General features: G+C 43.8%; 1 protein-coding gene across 5 annotated transcripts in view; it reads right to left on the bottom strand.

Moving 5' to 3' along the window:
• Window positions 1-2,113: 2,113 nt before the first annotated feature.
• LOC139276502 (tubulin-specific chaperone cofactor E-like protein) overlaps window positions 2,114-17,043 on the bottom strand; it is a 74,464-nt gene continuing 59,534 nt past the window's right edge. For 4 of the 5 annotated variants that reach the window (XM_070894613.1, XM_070894615.1, XM_070894612.1 and 1 more), the window contains exon 8: window positions 2,114-6,060. In XM_070894613.1, the coding sequence (XP_070750714.1) occupies window positions 5,736-6,060 (325 nt within the window). In that variant the 3' untranslated portion in view covers window positions 2,114-5,735. Of the gene's footprint in view, window positions 6,061-15,547; window positions 16,776-17,043 lie in introns of those variants that run through there. The other variant, XR_011595939.1, reaches the window with a different exon arrangement.

The following is a 17,043-nucleotide window of genomic DNA, read 5'->3' on the forward strand; positions in this document are numbered from 1 at the left end:
GTGAAGACAGAATCAAAATATTTGTTGGCAATTGGTCTGCCATTTCTTTGTTTCCCGTTATAAATTCACCCGATGCTGACTGCAAGGGACCTACATTTGTCTTCACTAATCTTTTTCTCTTCCCATATCTATAGAAGCTTTTGTAGTTAGTTTTTATATTCCCTGCAAGCTTCCTCTCATACTCTATTTCCCCCCTCCTAATTAAACTCTTTGTCCTCCTCTGCTGAATTCTAAATTTCTCCCAGTCCTCAGGTTTATGGCTTTGTCTGGCCAATTTATATGCCTCTTCCTTGGATTTAACACTATCCCTAATTTCCCTTGTTAGCCACGGTTGAGCCACCTGCCCCGTTTTATTTTTACGCCAGACAGGGATGTACAATTGTTGAAGTTCATCCATGTGATCTTTAAATGTCTGCCATTGCCTATCCACCGTCAACCTTTTAAGTGTCATTCGCCAGTCTATTCTAGCCAATTCACATCTCATACCATCGAAGTTACCTTTCTTTAAGTTCAGGACCCTAGTCTCTGAATTAATTGTGTCACTCTCCATCTTAATGAAGAATTCTACCATATTATGGAAATCTGCCCCAAGGGGCCTTGCACAACAAGACTGCTAATTAATCCTCTCTCATTACGCAACACCCAGTCTAGGATGCCCAGCCCTCTAGTTGGATCCTTGACATATTGATCTCGAAAACCATCCGTTATACACTCCAGGAAATCCTCCTCCACTGTATTGCTAACAGTTTGGTTAGGCCAATCTATATGTAGATTAAAGTCGCCCATGATAACTGCTGTACCTTTATTGTACGCATCCCTAATTCCCTGTTTGATGCCATCCCCAACCTCACTACCACTGTTTGGTGGTCTGTACACAACTCCCACTAGTGTTTTCTGCCTTTTGGTGTTCCACAGCTCCACCCATTCAGATTCCACCACATTCAAGCTAATGTCCTTCCTTACTATTGTGTTAATCTCCTCTTTATACAGCAACGCTACCCCACCTCCTTTTCCTTTCTGTCTATCCTTCCTGAATATTGAATACCCCTGGATGTTAAGTTCCCAACCTTGGGCACCCTGGAGCCATGTCTCCGTAATCCCAATTACATCATATCCGTTAACAGCTATCTGCGCAGTTAATTCATCGACCTTATTACGAATACTCCTCGCATTGATATGAATCATAAAAATGTATCATAAAAAATGATAGGATTTTGATATTACTTCTTCACCCCGGTGATTTCAGCTACATTTCCAAGATCAGGGAGGGGGTTAGCTATTGGAAAGGGATTCGTTCACCAGTGTGGTAGAGTCTGTGATAGGGAAGTCGATCTGGGTGTTGGTATGGAAGCCCCTTGATCACCAATTGGCTGCAAAATCATGAGGAAGTCTTTGGAGATGGCAGCAGATTACTAGTGTTGCATTGACTTTAAGGCCAAAACGAGCCTAACATCAACTGGCAATCTTTCTGAGAGGATTGTGACTACACAAAACAGGAGGGATTATGATTTGCCCTTGTTTTTTAAAAAAAAAGGCAGTCTCAGATTTAGCCATGTTGTACAAGTCACTGAGTTCTGCAGCTTGCTCCTTCTAGCTCTCCTTAAAACATGGGCAGAATTTCTAAAATGTGACCAGATTCTCGGTTTCCCTCCCCAGCACACTGCAAGCTCTGGAACCCATTCACAGCAGAGATCCCAATGTGTGATGTTCATTGGCCCGTGTTTCCTACGTAAGAACCAAAACATCTGGCGCCAAAAAGTGATACAAAACAGAAATATTAGTGACATCTTCAGTATGTGACTGATAGCCACCCTTAACTCCCAGAATTGGTGCTGTTATAGGGTTGCATCAATGGGCACTCGCATGGCTCCCAATGTTTGTCTGCTCCATCTGCCAATCTGTGGGTCTATGTAAATACAACTCTGGCTTCCCGTATAGCAGGTTTCGATTACATTTAAAAAACAGGCTTATTTTGGAAGTTGGTGTTGAAGAGTGCAAGAGGAGAGAAAGGGTTGTATTTTACCTCTCAGAAACCAAAACACGATTAATCTATTGGAGCTACAGTAAGGGCTGTTTAACCACAATCCGAACACTCAGAAATGATCACATGCAATTCTTGGTATTGAAACTGAGCTTTTTATTGGCCATGATAATTCTTTAAGCTGTACAGTACTTAAAATATTCCCTGTAATTTTTCAGTCAATAATTATAGATTGTAATATGCTCACTCCCTTACTAAAATTAAATGGATTTACATGCAGTATAATTGAGAGATTGAGTCAGTAATGCAGAGTTTGATTCATTAATGGAAAGCTTTAGATTAATGTTTCAGATACAGAATGAGTTACGCTCGACCTACATGCAGGTTCTAGAATGACATCAGGCAACAACATAAAATACTGAGTCCAGTGATGAGACACACCAATGGAAACAGCAATAAAAGAACCTCAAAGATGCACGGGCAATAGGTATGTTACCAAAGGGCACAAGTGATATGGCCGTTACTACTTGTCCAGAACCAGGGTACCCAACTTACAGTAACTTCCATAAGGAAGGTGGGGCCAAAAATAAAATTAAAAAATTACAAGTTTTACATAGTAAAAGAAAAATGTTAAGAGTTCTCATATCTCCAATTTCATATTATGAGGTTGACATCCTGTCTCATGTACAACGAGAGGAAAAATGGAAGCTGCTTAAAAGCTGGCTGCTCCTTTGCCCCGTCTCCCGCAACATTCTGCAGTTTGAATTTACCTGACTCACGAATGTTAGGCTGCTCAGTAACACCACTTTTAAAAAGGTGATAGTATAAGTAGAGTCGGATCATGACTGGATTGCGGAGTTGAGGGAGGCAGTCTCACTGCGCCCTGTGCAGAGAATAACCCGTGTCGAGATCAACTGGGAAAGTATTCATGGGTCTAGGGATCACCAGGACATTTTATAATTAAGTTGTTTTCAATGTTTTGCAGACCTCCTCCCTCATTTTCAATACATGAAAATTTACTGCCCAGAAGATTGCAAGCAGACTAAATACCACAACAGGGTGGCCAGAGTCAGTTCCCAGCTATGAATCAATACTGTAACTCCTGATCAGAGATGGGTGGCTGCAGCCTTGCTCTCTGTGTTGGCTACTTGCTGACATTTCTCTCAGATTATTTTTTTTAATTCCCCCCTCCCCCACCCCAATGTCTATCTAGTGACATCATTGCACCACGCAGAAATTCACCTTCAGAGTCCCAAAACAATTGAAATATTTTACATGAAGGAATGACTAACACTATTCAAAGGACAAAGCAATAACCAGATAGACCAGGATCCTGATTTCACACATTGTTAAAACAGCAGTGTTACAAATAAATTCTAAAGGTCACAGTTCAACGTACGCAGATATATGGGTCAACTTTCTTACAAACTGCAGGCAAATGATGAGTACTCATCTTAGGTGCAGTTTTCCTTTGAATGTAGCAAATCTTCATATACAAACAGCATGTTCTGCCTATCTTTAAAAGGGACCACGATGAGCAACGTTGCCCTTTAAACCTTAATGCTGCTGACTTGGCTCTACATGAGCATCACTCCAGAACACAACATCAGTTCCTTCCATTACAGCAGATTGAATTCCATGATTGATGAACAGTGACATGGGAATATTGCAGCATAAATATCTCCCCAAAGGGACCAAGAAAAGCATTATAAACCACAGGAGAAAACGAGCCCTGAGCTGTGATTATCTACACAATCCCTCTCAATCAGACATTTATACCACATCATCAGCCATTAAACTTACCACCGTCAAAAAAAGTTCTTACTAACAGAATTAATATAGTTCTGTGAACAATACATTAAACATGTCATCATCATCATAGGCAGTCCCTCAAAAACAAGGAAGACTTGCTTCCACTCTAAAAGTTTCTCCAATACGGGAATTACAGTCTCTGTCACAGACAGTGGTTGGAGGAAAGGGTGGGTGGGACTGGTTTGCCGCACGCTCCTTCCGCTGCCTGCGCTTGGTTTCTGCATGCTCCCGACGATGAGACTCGAGGTGCTCAGCTTCCTCCCGGATGCTCTTCCTCCACTAAGGGCGGTTTTGGGCCGGGGACTCCCAGGTGCCGGTGGGGATGTTGCACTTTATCAGGGAGGCTTTGAGGGTGTCCTTAAAACATTTCCTCTGCCCACCTGGGAATCGCCTGGCCCGCAGGAGTTCAGAGTAGAGCACTTGCTTTGGAAGTCTCGTGTCAGGCATGCAGACGATGTGGCCTGTCCAGCGGAGCTGGTCGAGTGTGGTCAGTGCTTCGATGCTTGAAATGTTGGCCTGAGCGAGAACACTGATGATGGTGCGTCTGTCCTCCCAATGGATTTGCAGGATCTTGTGGAGACAGCGTTGATGGTATTAAACGTGCACAAAACACAACATTAAATGGAATAATGCAACTTGGAGCATGTTCCAAGGATTTAACATTTTCAGGTTAAAAATGATGGTGAGACAATGGTCGAGGTTTGCACTTGCCGCTTATGGGATAATTTGAATATTTCAATATATTAATGCCACATAATTAAACATATTTATATGTATATTGCACAGTCAACACACTGAATGCAATGCCGAACCATAACTTGTAGATATACAACTTGTAAAGTACTATTACCGTGTATATGCAGCTTGTACAGCACTGCGGCCAGTGTGGATATACGTTCATTATGTAGCATTGTGTTCAAGGTGCTGACTGTGCAGCCTACGTCCCTGCCTATGTGTATAAACACCGCATTCAGGAGTGAACCAGGTACTGTAAGTGCTAAGAAATGGATTCTTCTAAAAGGATTGCCATTGATTCAGAAATCATACTCATTCACATTTTCGCAATATTAAAATAACCATAGAATCATACAGCACAGAAGTTGGTCATTGAGCCTATTGAGCCTGTGCTGGTTCTTTGAAAGAGCTATCCAATTATTCCCACTCCCCCACTATTTCCCCATAGCCCTCCAAATTTTTTCTTTTAAAGTATATATCCATTCCCTTTTGAAAGTTACTATTGAAATACATAATGCAGTCATGAATCTAAACCTGTTTTAAAAGGAGGATAATATCTTCCCTATATTTATGATGACAAGAGGGTGGGTGATGCAACTGAGCAAAACTAATAAATGGCTTAGATCACTATTTCATGTAGTGATGACATGATCTTATCCAGCTTTGCCTATGAGGAAGAACAATTTTGTGCTCTGTATTTTACCCCATCATTCTTTCTAATATTCGTAGGTATATTTACAATAAGTAAACAGAAAATCCCAATTGTATTGCATGATACTTATAACTTAGGTTCACAAAAACTTGTGTGATTGGTAATTAAACAAAGTCACACAGGCTGTACCCCAGATTTGTATAACCTCAGTCAACTCCCGCCTTTCACTTCATACTCTGCACAGTAAAGTAATTAGCAATACTTTACACTGTTGGTTTCAATAATCACATCACACCACATGCCTCTAATGACCAAATATTGATGGCGATCTCAGGGTCTGCTATTACAGGGTTGTTTCAAACAGGTTTCTCTTTATGTCCTTCATAGAAACTTTCTTGATTAATGGCAGGAACTTTGACCTTTTTTGTGAACTAGATTCAGCACTAATCAGTGCCTATGTTGGATCACTAACCCGTTAACACTGTGACCCAGCAACACTCTCATTAACAAAATACTTGTGTAAAAAGTGCAAAGATTGTGAGTAAATTCACAAGACTATTTTGTTTTTGGTTCTACATGAATCTCATCTCCATCTCGAATACTAAACGAGTGAAGAGCACGTGTGCTGAATTTCATTTCTTCTGGTCCAAAAGCCTTTACCATGTCTTGATCAATGTAGTACAAGCGCATATTATTGGTTGATAACTGTACGACAGTTCGAAGTTGCTTCTTCAGATCAGCCACCGTCTGATCGAGACGAATATTCATGACTTCAACTTTACCTTCAAAGTGAACTTCAACTTTAGCACGGCTTTGGGGTCGAAGGTCAACCACTGCCAATGGTTCCAGCACACCATATTGTGTTACCAGTTCATGGTATCTAGAAATAAATGGAGAGCAGTTAATTTCAGATGGTAAATCAATGTTTAAACTTCCTACTGACTACTGTAGAATATAAAGGCCACGCCCTCACCCAAGGTGGAACAATCTTCCTCCTTCAAATTAATTTTGCTCTACACATTAAGTGTAGGACCGCACTCAATGTATTAACAGCATTTGGGAACATGCATGGGACAAATCCTCGCCCGTAACTTCCTCCTTTATCCATTATAGATGTTTGGATAGAATGAGAATTAGAGCTTCATTAATTAGATGAGGACCAGCTCTATACAAAACTCCAGATTTTTAATAAATGTCAGATCCAGGTTGGAACAGAAATATAGATTACCCCATGCACCCTAAAGACACATCAGCACCAGCTCTCCTGTCAGTTTTTCTATTTTTCATTAAACCCACCCACCACTTTCAACAGTCACTCCCTCCACCACTGGCGCACCGTGGCTGCAGTGTGCACCATCTACAAGATGCACTGCAGCAACTCGCCAAGGCTTCTTCGGCAGCACCTCCCAAACCCGGACCGCATGGGAACACCATCACCTCCAAGTTCCCCTCCAAGTCACACACCATCCTGACTTGGAACTATAATCACTGTTACTAGGTCAAAATCCTGGAACTTCCTCCCTAACAGCACTGTGGGAGGACCTTCACCACATGGACTGCAGTGGTTCAAGAAAGCGGCTCACCACCACCTTTTCAAGTGGCAATTATGGATGGGCAATAAATGCCGGCCTTGCCAGCGACACCCACATCCCACGAACGAATATATGACACCTTATCAAATGCCTTTTGCCTGCAACAGTCACTGGATTTCCTTTATCAATACATTTATTTCCCCAAAGAATCTTAAATTTGTCCAACAGAACTTGCCGTTTACAAGTCTATGCCTGCTGTCTGTAATTAACAAGTCTTTCCTTGCGCGTATTATATTTATCCCACATTATGGCCTCGAGTAGCTTCCCCTCGTTGCCACCATCATACCCCTGAACAAAAGTAATCATTGCATCTCTCCAACATTTGTTCTTCTCTCTTAAGACTTCCTTTTTATCTCTTAATTCACCCAATACCTTCCCCTTTATCTGTTTAGAAATGATTTACCATTTCCCTGTGTGTATTACATCTGTCTTTCTTCATACCTCAATTTTATTCGCTTCCCCTTTGCATTTTGCACATTCCGCCTGATTATCTTTTGTATTAACAGCTCTAGATTTGTCCATGCCTGTTATTCACATTTTAATTTCTTGACACATCCCACAAACTCATTTCTTCCTGTGGGAATATGACTAGTCCGCACCCCAATTAACTCCCATTTGAACATTCGCACTTTCTTATCTCAATGTGTCTGGGCTTTGTTCTGTCTTCTTTCCAGTATTTTTGGAATATCAAACATGTTATGGTCACTGTTTCCTAGAGATTCTCTGATCCTTATATCACTTGCCACACTTCATTCCTAGAACTGGATCCAGCACTGCCTCCTTCTCTGTTTTACTAAAAACATTGAATCTAGAATAAAGAACAGGACACATTGCAGAATCCCTTTTCTTTGCTGCTGACAGTACTTTACAAGTTGGACTTGGGAATCGGAAGTACAATGTCTAACTTTGAGGACTACACCAAATTGTGAGGTGTAGTTAATACAAAGGAAGATTGTGACAAAATAGAAAACATTAATAAACTATAGAATGGGTATTTAATTGGCAAATTAATTTCAATATAGCCAAGTGTAAGGTGGTGCATTTTTGTAGGAAGGATGAGGAAACATATTGTTTGGATAATAAGTCTAAATGGGGTAGAGGAGCAATGGGATCTAGGGGCAGGCACACATCACTAAAAGTAGTGACACACGTTTATTTCTAGAGGGATAGAATTGAAAAGCATGCAAGTTATGGAAGTTTGGTTAGACCACACTTGGAGTACTGTGCTTATAAACAGAATATAGAGGCACTGATGAAGGTGCAAAAAATATTTACAAGGATGAAAGCAGAACTGAGTGGGTATAATGTTCAGGAACAGGCCTGGGCCCTTTTCTCGAGAAAAGAGAAGGCTGAGGGGCGACCTGATACAGGTCTGTAAAATGATGACGGGGTTCGCTAGGATAGACAGGGAGTCATGAACTAGGGGTCATAAATATAAGATACTCACTAATAAATCCAATCGGGAATTGATTGGAAACGTTTTTACCCAGAGGGATGAGAATGAGGACAACACCAAATTGAGAGGTGTAGATAATACAAAGGAAGAGCATACTATCCACAAGGAATAATTGAGGCAAATAGCATCGGTGCATTTAAGGGGAAGCTAGGTAAGCACAAGGGATAAAATAATAGAAGGGTACGCTGATAGGGTTAGATGAAAAGGGGTGGGAGTAGCCTCATGTGTAGCTTGATCGGCTCCCCATCCACCTCCTCAAACATTCACTCCCTCCATCACCGGCGCACTGTGGCTGCAGTGTGTACCATCTACAGGATGTACTGCAGCAACTCGCCAAGCTTTCTTCGACAGCACCTGCCAAACATGCAACCACTTGGAAGGACAAGGGTAGCAGGTGCATAGGAACACCATCACCTACAAGTTACACACCATCCTCACTTGGAAATATATTGTTGTTTCTTCATTGTCACTGGGTCAAAATCCTGGAATTCCCTCCCTGAAAGCACCGAGTGCTTTCATCACACGGACTGCAGCAGTTCAAGGCGGTGGCTCACCACCACGGTCTCAAAGGCAAAGAGGAATGGGCAATAAACGCTGGCCTTGCCACCGACGCCCACATCCCAGGAAAACAGCATAAACACCGGCATAGACCAGTTGGGCCAAATGGCCTGTTTCTGTGCTGTAGACTCAATGTAATCTCAATGTCATTGGCTAATTAAAGCCATCTATTATTATGGGCCTGTTGTTCCTACATTTTTCTCCTCTATCTTCTTTCCACTGTTTAGCAGTCTATTATATAATCCCAACAGAGCAACACTCCCCTTTTCATTCCCTAACTTTAACCAAATAGAATCAACTTGTGCATCATCCCCAATTTCTAATGCTGCAATGGGATCATTAACACCACTCTACTTCTGAACCCAGGAATGTTCAACTTTGTCCTTCTCGAGCCTAAACAACCTTTCTGCTAATGCAATGATACCCCAGAGAAACCCATATTTTAGCTTACCAAATGTATTGCCAATGTTTTGTGCACTTGCATTGATACACTCAAATCCACCTTCTGTCCAACAATCAATTCGTTTAAATCCTTCTTCCTTCTGATGTTTTTCCTTTCATCTTTTCCTTCTTCCTTTTGCACTCCTGTCTGCGACCTCATCTCACTGTTTTTTCCTCACGCCCATCGTATTAGTTAAATCCTCCCTCACCGGACTAGCGACTTTCGCAGTGAGAACATTGATAACGCCTGTCCATCCTGTACAGGCCATTCCGCCCCAGAACTGGTACCTGTATCCAAGGAATCTGACCCTTCTCTCCTAGACCAGCTCTCCAGCCATGCATTTAAATGTCTCACCTTACTATTTCTACGCTGACGACTACCAAGAGCAATCCTAGAATACTATACTCAAGACTCTGCTCTTCAATCTATCAGCTAATTATTGAAGCTCCCTTTGCAGTACCCAAATTCTATTTCTTATGTCATTGGTTCTTGCACAGTTGCTGCCTGACCTGCTGAGTATTTCCAGCATATTCTGTTTTTATTTCAGATTTCCAGCACCCGCAGTGTTTTGTTTATGTATGATTTCTTGCTGTTCCCTTGCTTCTTCAGAATTGTTTGCACCTCCCTATGATATCCCCACCCTGGGAGTCAATGAGGTGGTGGATAGAAGAGATTTGACGGATCTTGTGTACCCGGATTTATGGAAGGCTGTAATCAGGTTGCTAGCTGGAATTGGAGACAACGTCATGAAATGGACAGGGAGCAGAGGATTGGGAGAAAAGTGACATTCTTGGATTGGCAAACAGTGACAAGGTTTGTGCCTCAAAGATTGATACTGGGATTTTTAAAATATTTGTTCATGGGATGTGGGTGTTGCTAGCAAGGCCAGCATTTACTGCCCATCCCCAATTGACTTCAAGAAGGTGGTGGTGAGCCACCTTGAACCACTGCAGTCCGTGTGGTGAAGGTGCTTCCACAGTGATGTTATACTTCTTTGTAGCGGTTTGGAACAGCCGAGTGGGCTGCTGGGCCATTGCAGAGGGCAGTTAAAAGTCAACCACTTTGCTGAGAGTCCGGAGTTACCTGTAGGGCAGACCGGGTCAGGACGGCAGATTTCCTTCCCTGAAGAACATTAGTGAACCAGATGGGTTTTTAATGACAATCCGGTAGTTTCATGGCACAAAATGGCTGAACAGGCTCAAGCAGTGCCAGCAGCAGGGGCGGGGGGGCAGCGTGCCTCACTGATGAGAATGAGTCAGTCCAACAGCCCCCACACTAGCAGTCACAGCAACAGCCTCAAAACCCAGTTTCAGATACTACAGTCACAGTACGACTGAACAACTCACATATACCAACCAACAAGATTAAATGGGTCAATGCAAAATGCTAAAACAAATTGATGTGTAGTTTATGAAAGGCATATCATTTTAGTAACAATAAATTTGTAATTATCCAGGTAACACAGCTAAAATGTTGATTATTTCCTGTGTGTTTTAAAGAGCAAGTGTGAGAATGAAACACTGTCCATAGAGTATTCTAATCTGTTCCTCTCCATGGATAAGGCAACATGAGCAGTTCATGGGAGAGTCAGGCTCATACAAAGCTGGAACAGAGAGCTGTTGTTTGGAAGTAACAGTCCAGCACCTGAGCAAGTCTCTGGAGATTTGAACCTGAGCGGCTTCACTTTCACTCCAGCAGCACTTCACTAACAGACTCGCTCCCAGTTACAACCATTTGCAGTTTTGCACAATATGAGCTTTCTTTCCAACTCAAAATGGAGATAATCAGAGTCTAAAATGATACCTCAGCAAGGAGTAATTTCCAATTCTGTTAATCAAACCTACTTTGTCCCTTGGCTGATTGCCATTTTCCCAGCCTGCTAGCTCTACACCAAAACCCTAAAATGTGCAATGAGCCTTCTTGCACGTGCAGAAAGATTCTGAAAGTACGTTCTCTGAAGCTGATTCAGTGCAAACGAAAAAATCTTAAAACAAAAGTGGTGATTTAAAGGATAATTTGAACCATATGAAACAAGGCCCAGACATTCAGCACTACAAAAGCATGGTTCAAAGTTAAACTGAATCAATCTCAATATCTAAACTAAACCAAAAAAAAATAAATTTAATGCTTTACACGCCAACATTTTCACTGAGAGCAGTGGCAACTAACAGTGTGTGTGAAATACTGGTGTCATTGTGCAATGTTTCCTTGCTAGTGGGATGAGGGCCTGCCCTGCTTGGGAGAGGATACAGATGTGTTACCAAGAGGACTAATAGGTCAGAGTAAACAAGGTTCAGGGAAACATCTCAGCTTTATCCCTCTTGGTTTAATGCATACGTTGGAGATGGGATGCAATTAATAAAGATCTTTCTTTTGGGAACAGAACATAATCCAATTAATTGTATAGTGAACCCATTCACATTGCTGCTTTAATGTCCTTACGCTAACGTACAGCAATTCTATTACCATTCATGAAAAAGATCAGCCGAAAGGCCCTTCTTATTTCAGATTGTGTAATTTTGACTTGTGTCCCCATTCAAGAGCAGGGAGGTTATGCTTAATTGTATAATACTCTGGTTAGGCCACAGCTGGAATACTGCATGCAGTTCTGGTCGTCGTATTATAGGAAGGACGTGATTGCACTGGAGAGGGTGCAGAGGAGATTTACGAGGATGTTGCCTGGAATGGAGAATCTTAGCTATGAGGACAGATTGGATAGGCTGGGTTTGTTCTCATTGGAACAGAGGAGGCTGAGAGGAGACCTCATTGAGGTATATAAAATTTTAAGGGGCCTGGATTATAGTGGATAGTAAGGACCTATTTCCATTGGTGGAGGGGTCAATTATGAGGGGGCATAGATTTAAGGTAGTTGGTGGAAGGTTCAGAGGGGATTTGAGGGGAAGCTTCTTCAGGCAGAGGGTTGTGGGGGTCTGGAACTCACTGCCTAGAAAGGCGGTAGAGGCAGAAACCCTCACTATATTTAAAAGGAGCTTGGATGGGCACTTGAAGTGCCGTAATCTGCAGGGTTATGGACCTCGAGCTGGTAAATAGGATTAGACTGGATAACCTCTTGTTGGCTGGCGCAGATACGATGGAAAGTACTTCAGGGAATTGATTACGGCCAGAGTGATCTCCTGGACTAGTTTCGATCGCCTGAATGGGTCAGAGAGGAATTTTCCCATTTTTTTTTTCCCCAATTGGCCTGGGTTTTTATCTGGTTTTTGCGCCTCCCAGGAGATCACATGGCTCCGGTTGGGGTGGAGTGTCGAATATTTCAGTATATGGCGTATCGCAGTTGTGTGAGGTGGACTGGTTGGGCTGGGTGCTCTTTACCTTTCGGTCATTGTTCATAGGTTTATATGTAACCTTCAGGGCTGCTGACTGAGGGCCGTGCGGCTCTTTGTCGGCCGGCGCGGACACGATGGGCCGAAATGGCCTCCTTCTGCGCTGTAGATTTCTATAAAATTGAATCATTCACTATAATAAAACATTCGTCTGGATCAACTGCTATTCCCTTTCATGATTGGGCCAAATCAAACTGATTGTGTCAGGAAGGGAGAGAGAGTCAAATAACAGTATTAGGGCATTAGCAACTCAGGCCATATCAGGGAAAAAAATAGTAAAAAGTTAAAATTAAGGCACTATATCTGAATGCACGAAACAATCTCAACAAGAAAGATGAATTAATGGCAGAAATAGAGATAAATGGGTTTGATCTAGTAGCCATTACTGAGGTGTGGTTGCAGGGAAAAGGAGGTGGGGTAGCTCTGATAAAGGCAGTGGGGAGAAAGGATCTTAGCACGGGTTAGTGTGGGTGGAAAGGACAGTAAGCATTGGTCCCTAACATTGATCAAACTGGACTGAGTATAAATCAGGAAATTAGAGGAGTATGTAACCAGGATAATACAATAATCATGGGGAACTGTAATTTTCATATAAACTGGACAAACAAAATTGGCAAGGTAGCTTGGAAGATGAGTTCATGGAATGCAAAGAATGACCAAGAAATTGATAAAGAAGGAGAAACTAGAATATTAGAGTAAACTAGCAAGAAATATAAAATCAGATTGTAAGAGCTTTTAAATATATGTAAAAAGGGATTAGTGATAGTAAACATGGGTTCCTTAGAGGTAGAGACAGGAGAAATAATAATGGGGAATAAGTTAGAGGGCAAGGCAAACTGTGGAAGAATGCAAGAGGGTGTTAGACCAGTTAGTAGAGTGGTCAAATAGGTGGCAGATGTAGTTTAATGTGAAATAGTATACTTTGGAAAAAATAACAATGACAGGAAATATACCCTAAAATGGTAAGATTCTTAATTGAGGTAAAAGGAGCAGCGAGATCTCGGGGTGCGGGTACATAGATCGTTAAATGGTGGTAGCACAGGTATAAGAAAAGGAAATTGAATTCTAGGTTATAGAGAGCTATAAAACTTAATGTATTCATTTTAAGGGTAAATAGTGAAAGATTGTAAAAATGTACAAAGGAAATAGAGCCTTAGGGCTATTACTAGAGGAAGGATTATGATAAGGTAAATAGTGAAATTTTTTCCACTGGTTAGCAAGTCAGCAATTTATGATAATCACAGGAAGAATTAAAGGGGAGGTTAGAAAATAATATATTTATACGGTTGTTTGGAATGCACCAGAGTCTATAAATACTAAAGAACCAGTTGTTTACTAAAAATATCAAATGTATGGAGAAGTGGGATATGGTGAAATACTCCGTGAAATGCCCCATATTTCTGTGCTCTAACATTCTATGATACGATGAAGCACAATGTTAGAATGCTTTTCCACAGGGTTATTGGAACATGGAAATACTTTACTGCAAATGGTTATCGAGGCAGAGACTATATCATTTAAAAGGGAACTGGATGAGTATATTTAAAGGAATATAAAAGGATACTTGAAGAAATGGAATTACACGAGAAAGGCCCAAGAGTTAGCAGCAACAAGAAATACTAGCCCAAACTTAGAACTATCAAACTTATCAAATGTTTAATAAAGCAGCTTTTCACTAAGAAACCAGAGATCCTACCAACGGTTACAGCCTGTTTAACATACATTTAGTCACAAAGACTGAGAAAAATTGCAAGTCACATTCCTAAGGTTAAAAGTCAGTCAGAAGACGATGACATGCAGCAGTATGACATTAGTATTTTACAATGAATCGTTCCTTTGTGCAGTTTACAAACAGCTAGTAGCTGCAAATGTCAGGATACATTACTTCAGCCAATTACGGTGCAATTCTACTCAATGACAAAGCAAACACCGAGATGCAGACTTTATTAACGATTTGGGAATATTCTGCACCATAAAAAACATTGAAACTGGGCCGTTCTGATGAAAGACTTTATTTTCCTGGGATTGAGGGTACTTTAGAAATTGCTGAGTGATACAGGTTACACAAGTACAAGAACCAGTTATTACTCCCGAGTTATACAACATGAGTGTCATCGGAACTACATGCCATTATCACTCACCAGCTGCATCAAGCTGATACAGGTCTATTCATTTTATCAACTTTTCCAGATGTTTTCACGTGGGAAAAGAGAATAACATTTTTAAATAAAGGCCAGCAGGGGAGACGAGTCCGGCAGCCCAGTGGGGGAGGGGGAGGCAATCGGTGGCCCAGTAGGGGGGGTGGGAGGAGCCCAGCGGGGGACGAGGGCGGCGGAAGCGAGTCTGGCCCGGGGGGGTGGGGAGCCCAGCGGGGGACGAGGGAGAGGGGTGGCAGAAGTGAGTCCGGCCCAGGGGGGATGGGGAGCCCAGCGGGGGACGAGGGAGGGGGGTGGCAGAAGCGAGTCTGGCCCGGGGGGGTGGGGAGTCCAGCGGGGGACGAGGGAGGGGGTTGGCAGAAGCGAGTCTGGCCCAGGGGGGGTGGGGAGCCCAGCGGGGGACGAGGGAGCGGGGTGGTGGAAGTGAGTCTGGCCCAGCGGGGGACGAGGGAGAGGGGTGGTGGAAGTGAGTCTGGCCCAGCGGGGGACGAGGGAGAGGGGTGGTGGAAGCGAGTCTGGCCCAGGGGGGGTGGGGAGCCCAGCGGGGGACGAGGGAGCGGGGTGGTGGAAGTGAGTCTGGCCCAGCGGGGGACGAGGGAGAGGGGTGGTGGAAGTGAGTCCGGCCCAGGGGGGGGGGTGGGGAGCCCAGCGGGGGACGAGGGAGAGGGGTGGTGGAAGCGAGTCTGGCCCAGGGAGGGTGGGGAGTCCAGCAGGGGACGAGGGAGGGGGGTGGCAGAAGTGAGTCTGGCCCAGAGGGGGTGGGGAGCCCAGCGGGGGACGAGGGAGAGGGGTGGTGGAAGTGAGTCCGGCCCAGGGGGGGGGGGTGGGGAGCCCAGCGGGGGACGAGGGAGAGGGGTGGTGGAAGTGAGTCTGGCCCAGGGGGGGGTGGGGAGTCCAGCGGGGGACGAGGGAGAGGGGTGGCAGAAGCGAGTCCGGCCCAGCGGGGAGGGGGGAGGTGGCCCTTCGGGGAGACAAGTCCGGTGGCGGAGTGGGGGCAGTGGCAGGTCCGGATTTCGGAACATTTTCTGGATTCTGGATGACCCAGCCACGGATTGGTCCGGTATCCCGAACATTCTGAAACTCCGGAATTCGGACGCTCAACCTGTACCAACAGGGACTACACAGGCATTTAGCTCAAGCTCCTAGATCCCTAGGCTGGGAGAAGTTTATAAGATGGGGAGTGTTAAGACATGTTTTTATTAACAAACATGGCTTTGATGCCCTCCCAATCCTATGGAATATTTATTTTTGATCTAGACTGCCCTCCCCCAGTCATCCATTAGCATCAAGCTTCAATGCGTGCGAACGCGGACTACTGCTGGGAGGACCAGCCGCAGTGCTCCTGGAGATGACCAACAGAGTAACACCACATAGGCTAGAAGCAGACTCCTCCACACTCTCCGCCATGCCACTGAAACTCCTTGGCATGCCTCACATGGTGAGAGGTCAGAAGTTTTCTAGTCATGACTGGGCCCATGAAGTCTGCATCTCAGTCATCCTCAGAAGAGCTGCGAGAGGGTCTTCTCTCTCTCTCTCTCTCTCTTTCTCGAGCTGACCCCACCACCAGTACCTGTTGCTACCCTCTAGTGCTAGGTGTTTCGTCACGTGCAGACCCTTCTAGCTCACTATCTACCCCACTTGGAGAGCCAATGTCTGAGCTGGTGCCTGAGAGGGATGGAGTGAGTGACGGTGCATCCTCAGAGGTGTCTCTTGTACACGAGTGTGCTGCTGTTGAGAAGGACCTAGAAGCACGAGAAAAGGGACAAGAGTTAGGATGAGATAGAAGCTGGACATTAGCAGGTGACAATCTTGAGAATACAGCTTGAAGTTGTGAAGGTTGCTGCATATTTGCTGAGGTGAATGAAGGGATACATGTGATTTGCAGACACCCTGCTGAGATAATCCACTAGCCTCTCCTTTCCAGATACTCCTGACTCTGCCTGGGCCAGTGATCTCCCATCCTTTGTGCTCTGCCCGGGCAAGGGCTATGATGTTAGGTAATCTTCCCTCAGTCTTGGTCGGTCCTGGATTTATGCATGGTCTTGTCCTGCAGAAAGAGATGGAGAGAGTTAGTGAGCGAGTGGCTGTTGAAAAGGTCAGTGGAAATGTGTGGGGCTTTGCATATATTGGATGCGTTGATAGGTGCAGAGGCAATGAGAATGGGGAGGTGAAGAATATAAAGGCAAGTGTGTGCAATGAGGAAGGAGTGGTGGGAAGAGTTAGTGGTTGTGCAAGTAGTACTATATGAAGAGTGAGTGTGTGGTGTGAAGAGAGGAAAGGATGAGATTAGTAGCTTGGAATGAGAAAGGTGTGGC

This window comes from Pristiophorus japonicus, chromosome 11 (assembly GCF_044704955.1).
Source record: "Pristiophorus japonicus isolate sPriJap1 chromosome 11, sPriJap1.hap1, whole genome shotgun sequence".
In the NCBI taxonomy this organism is placed as follows: Eukaryota; Metazoa; Chordata; class Chondrichthyes; family Pristiophoridae; genus Pristiophorus; species Pristiophorus japonicus.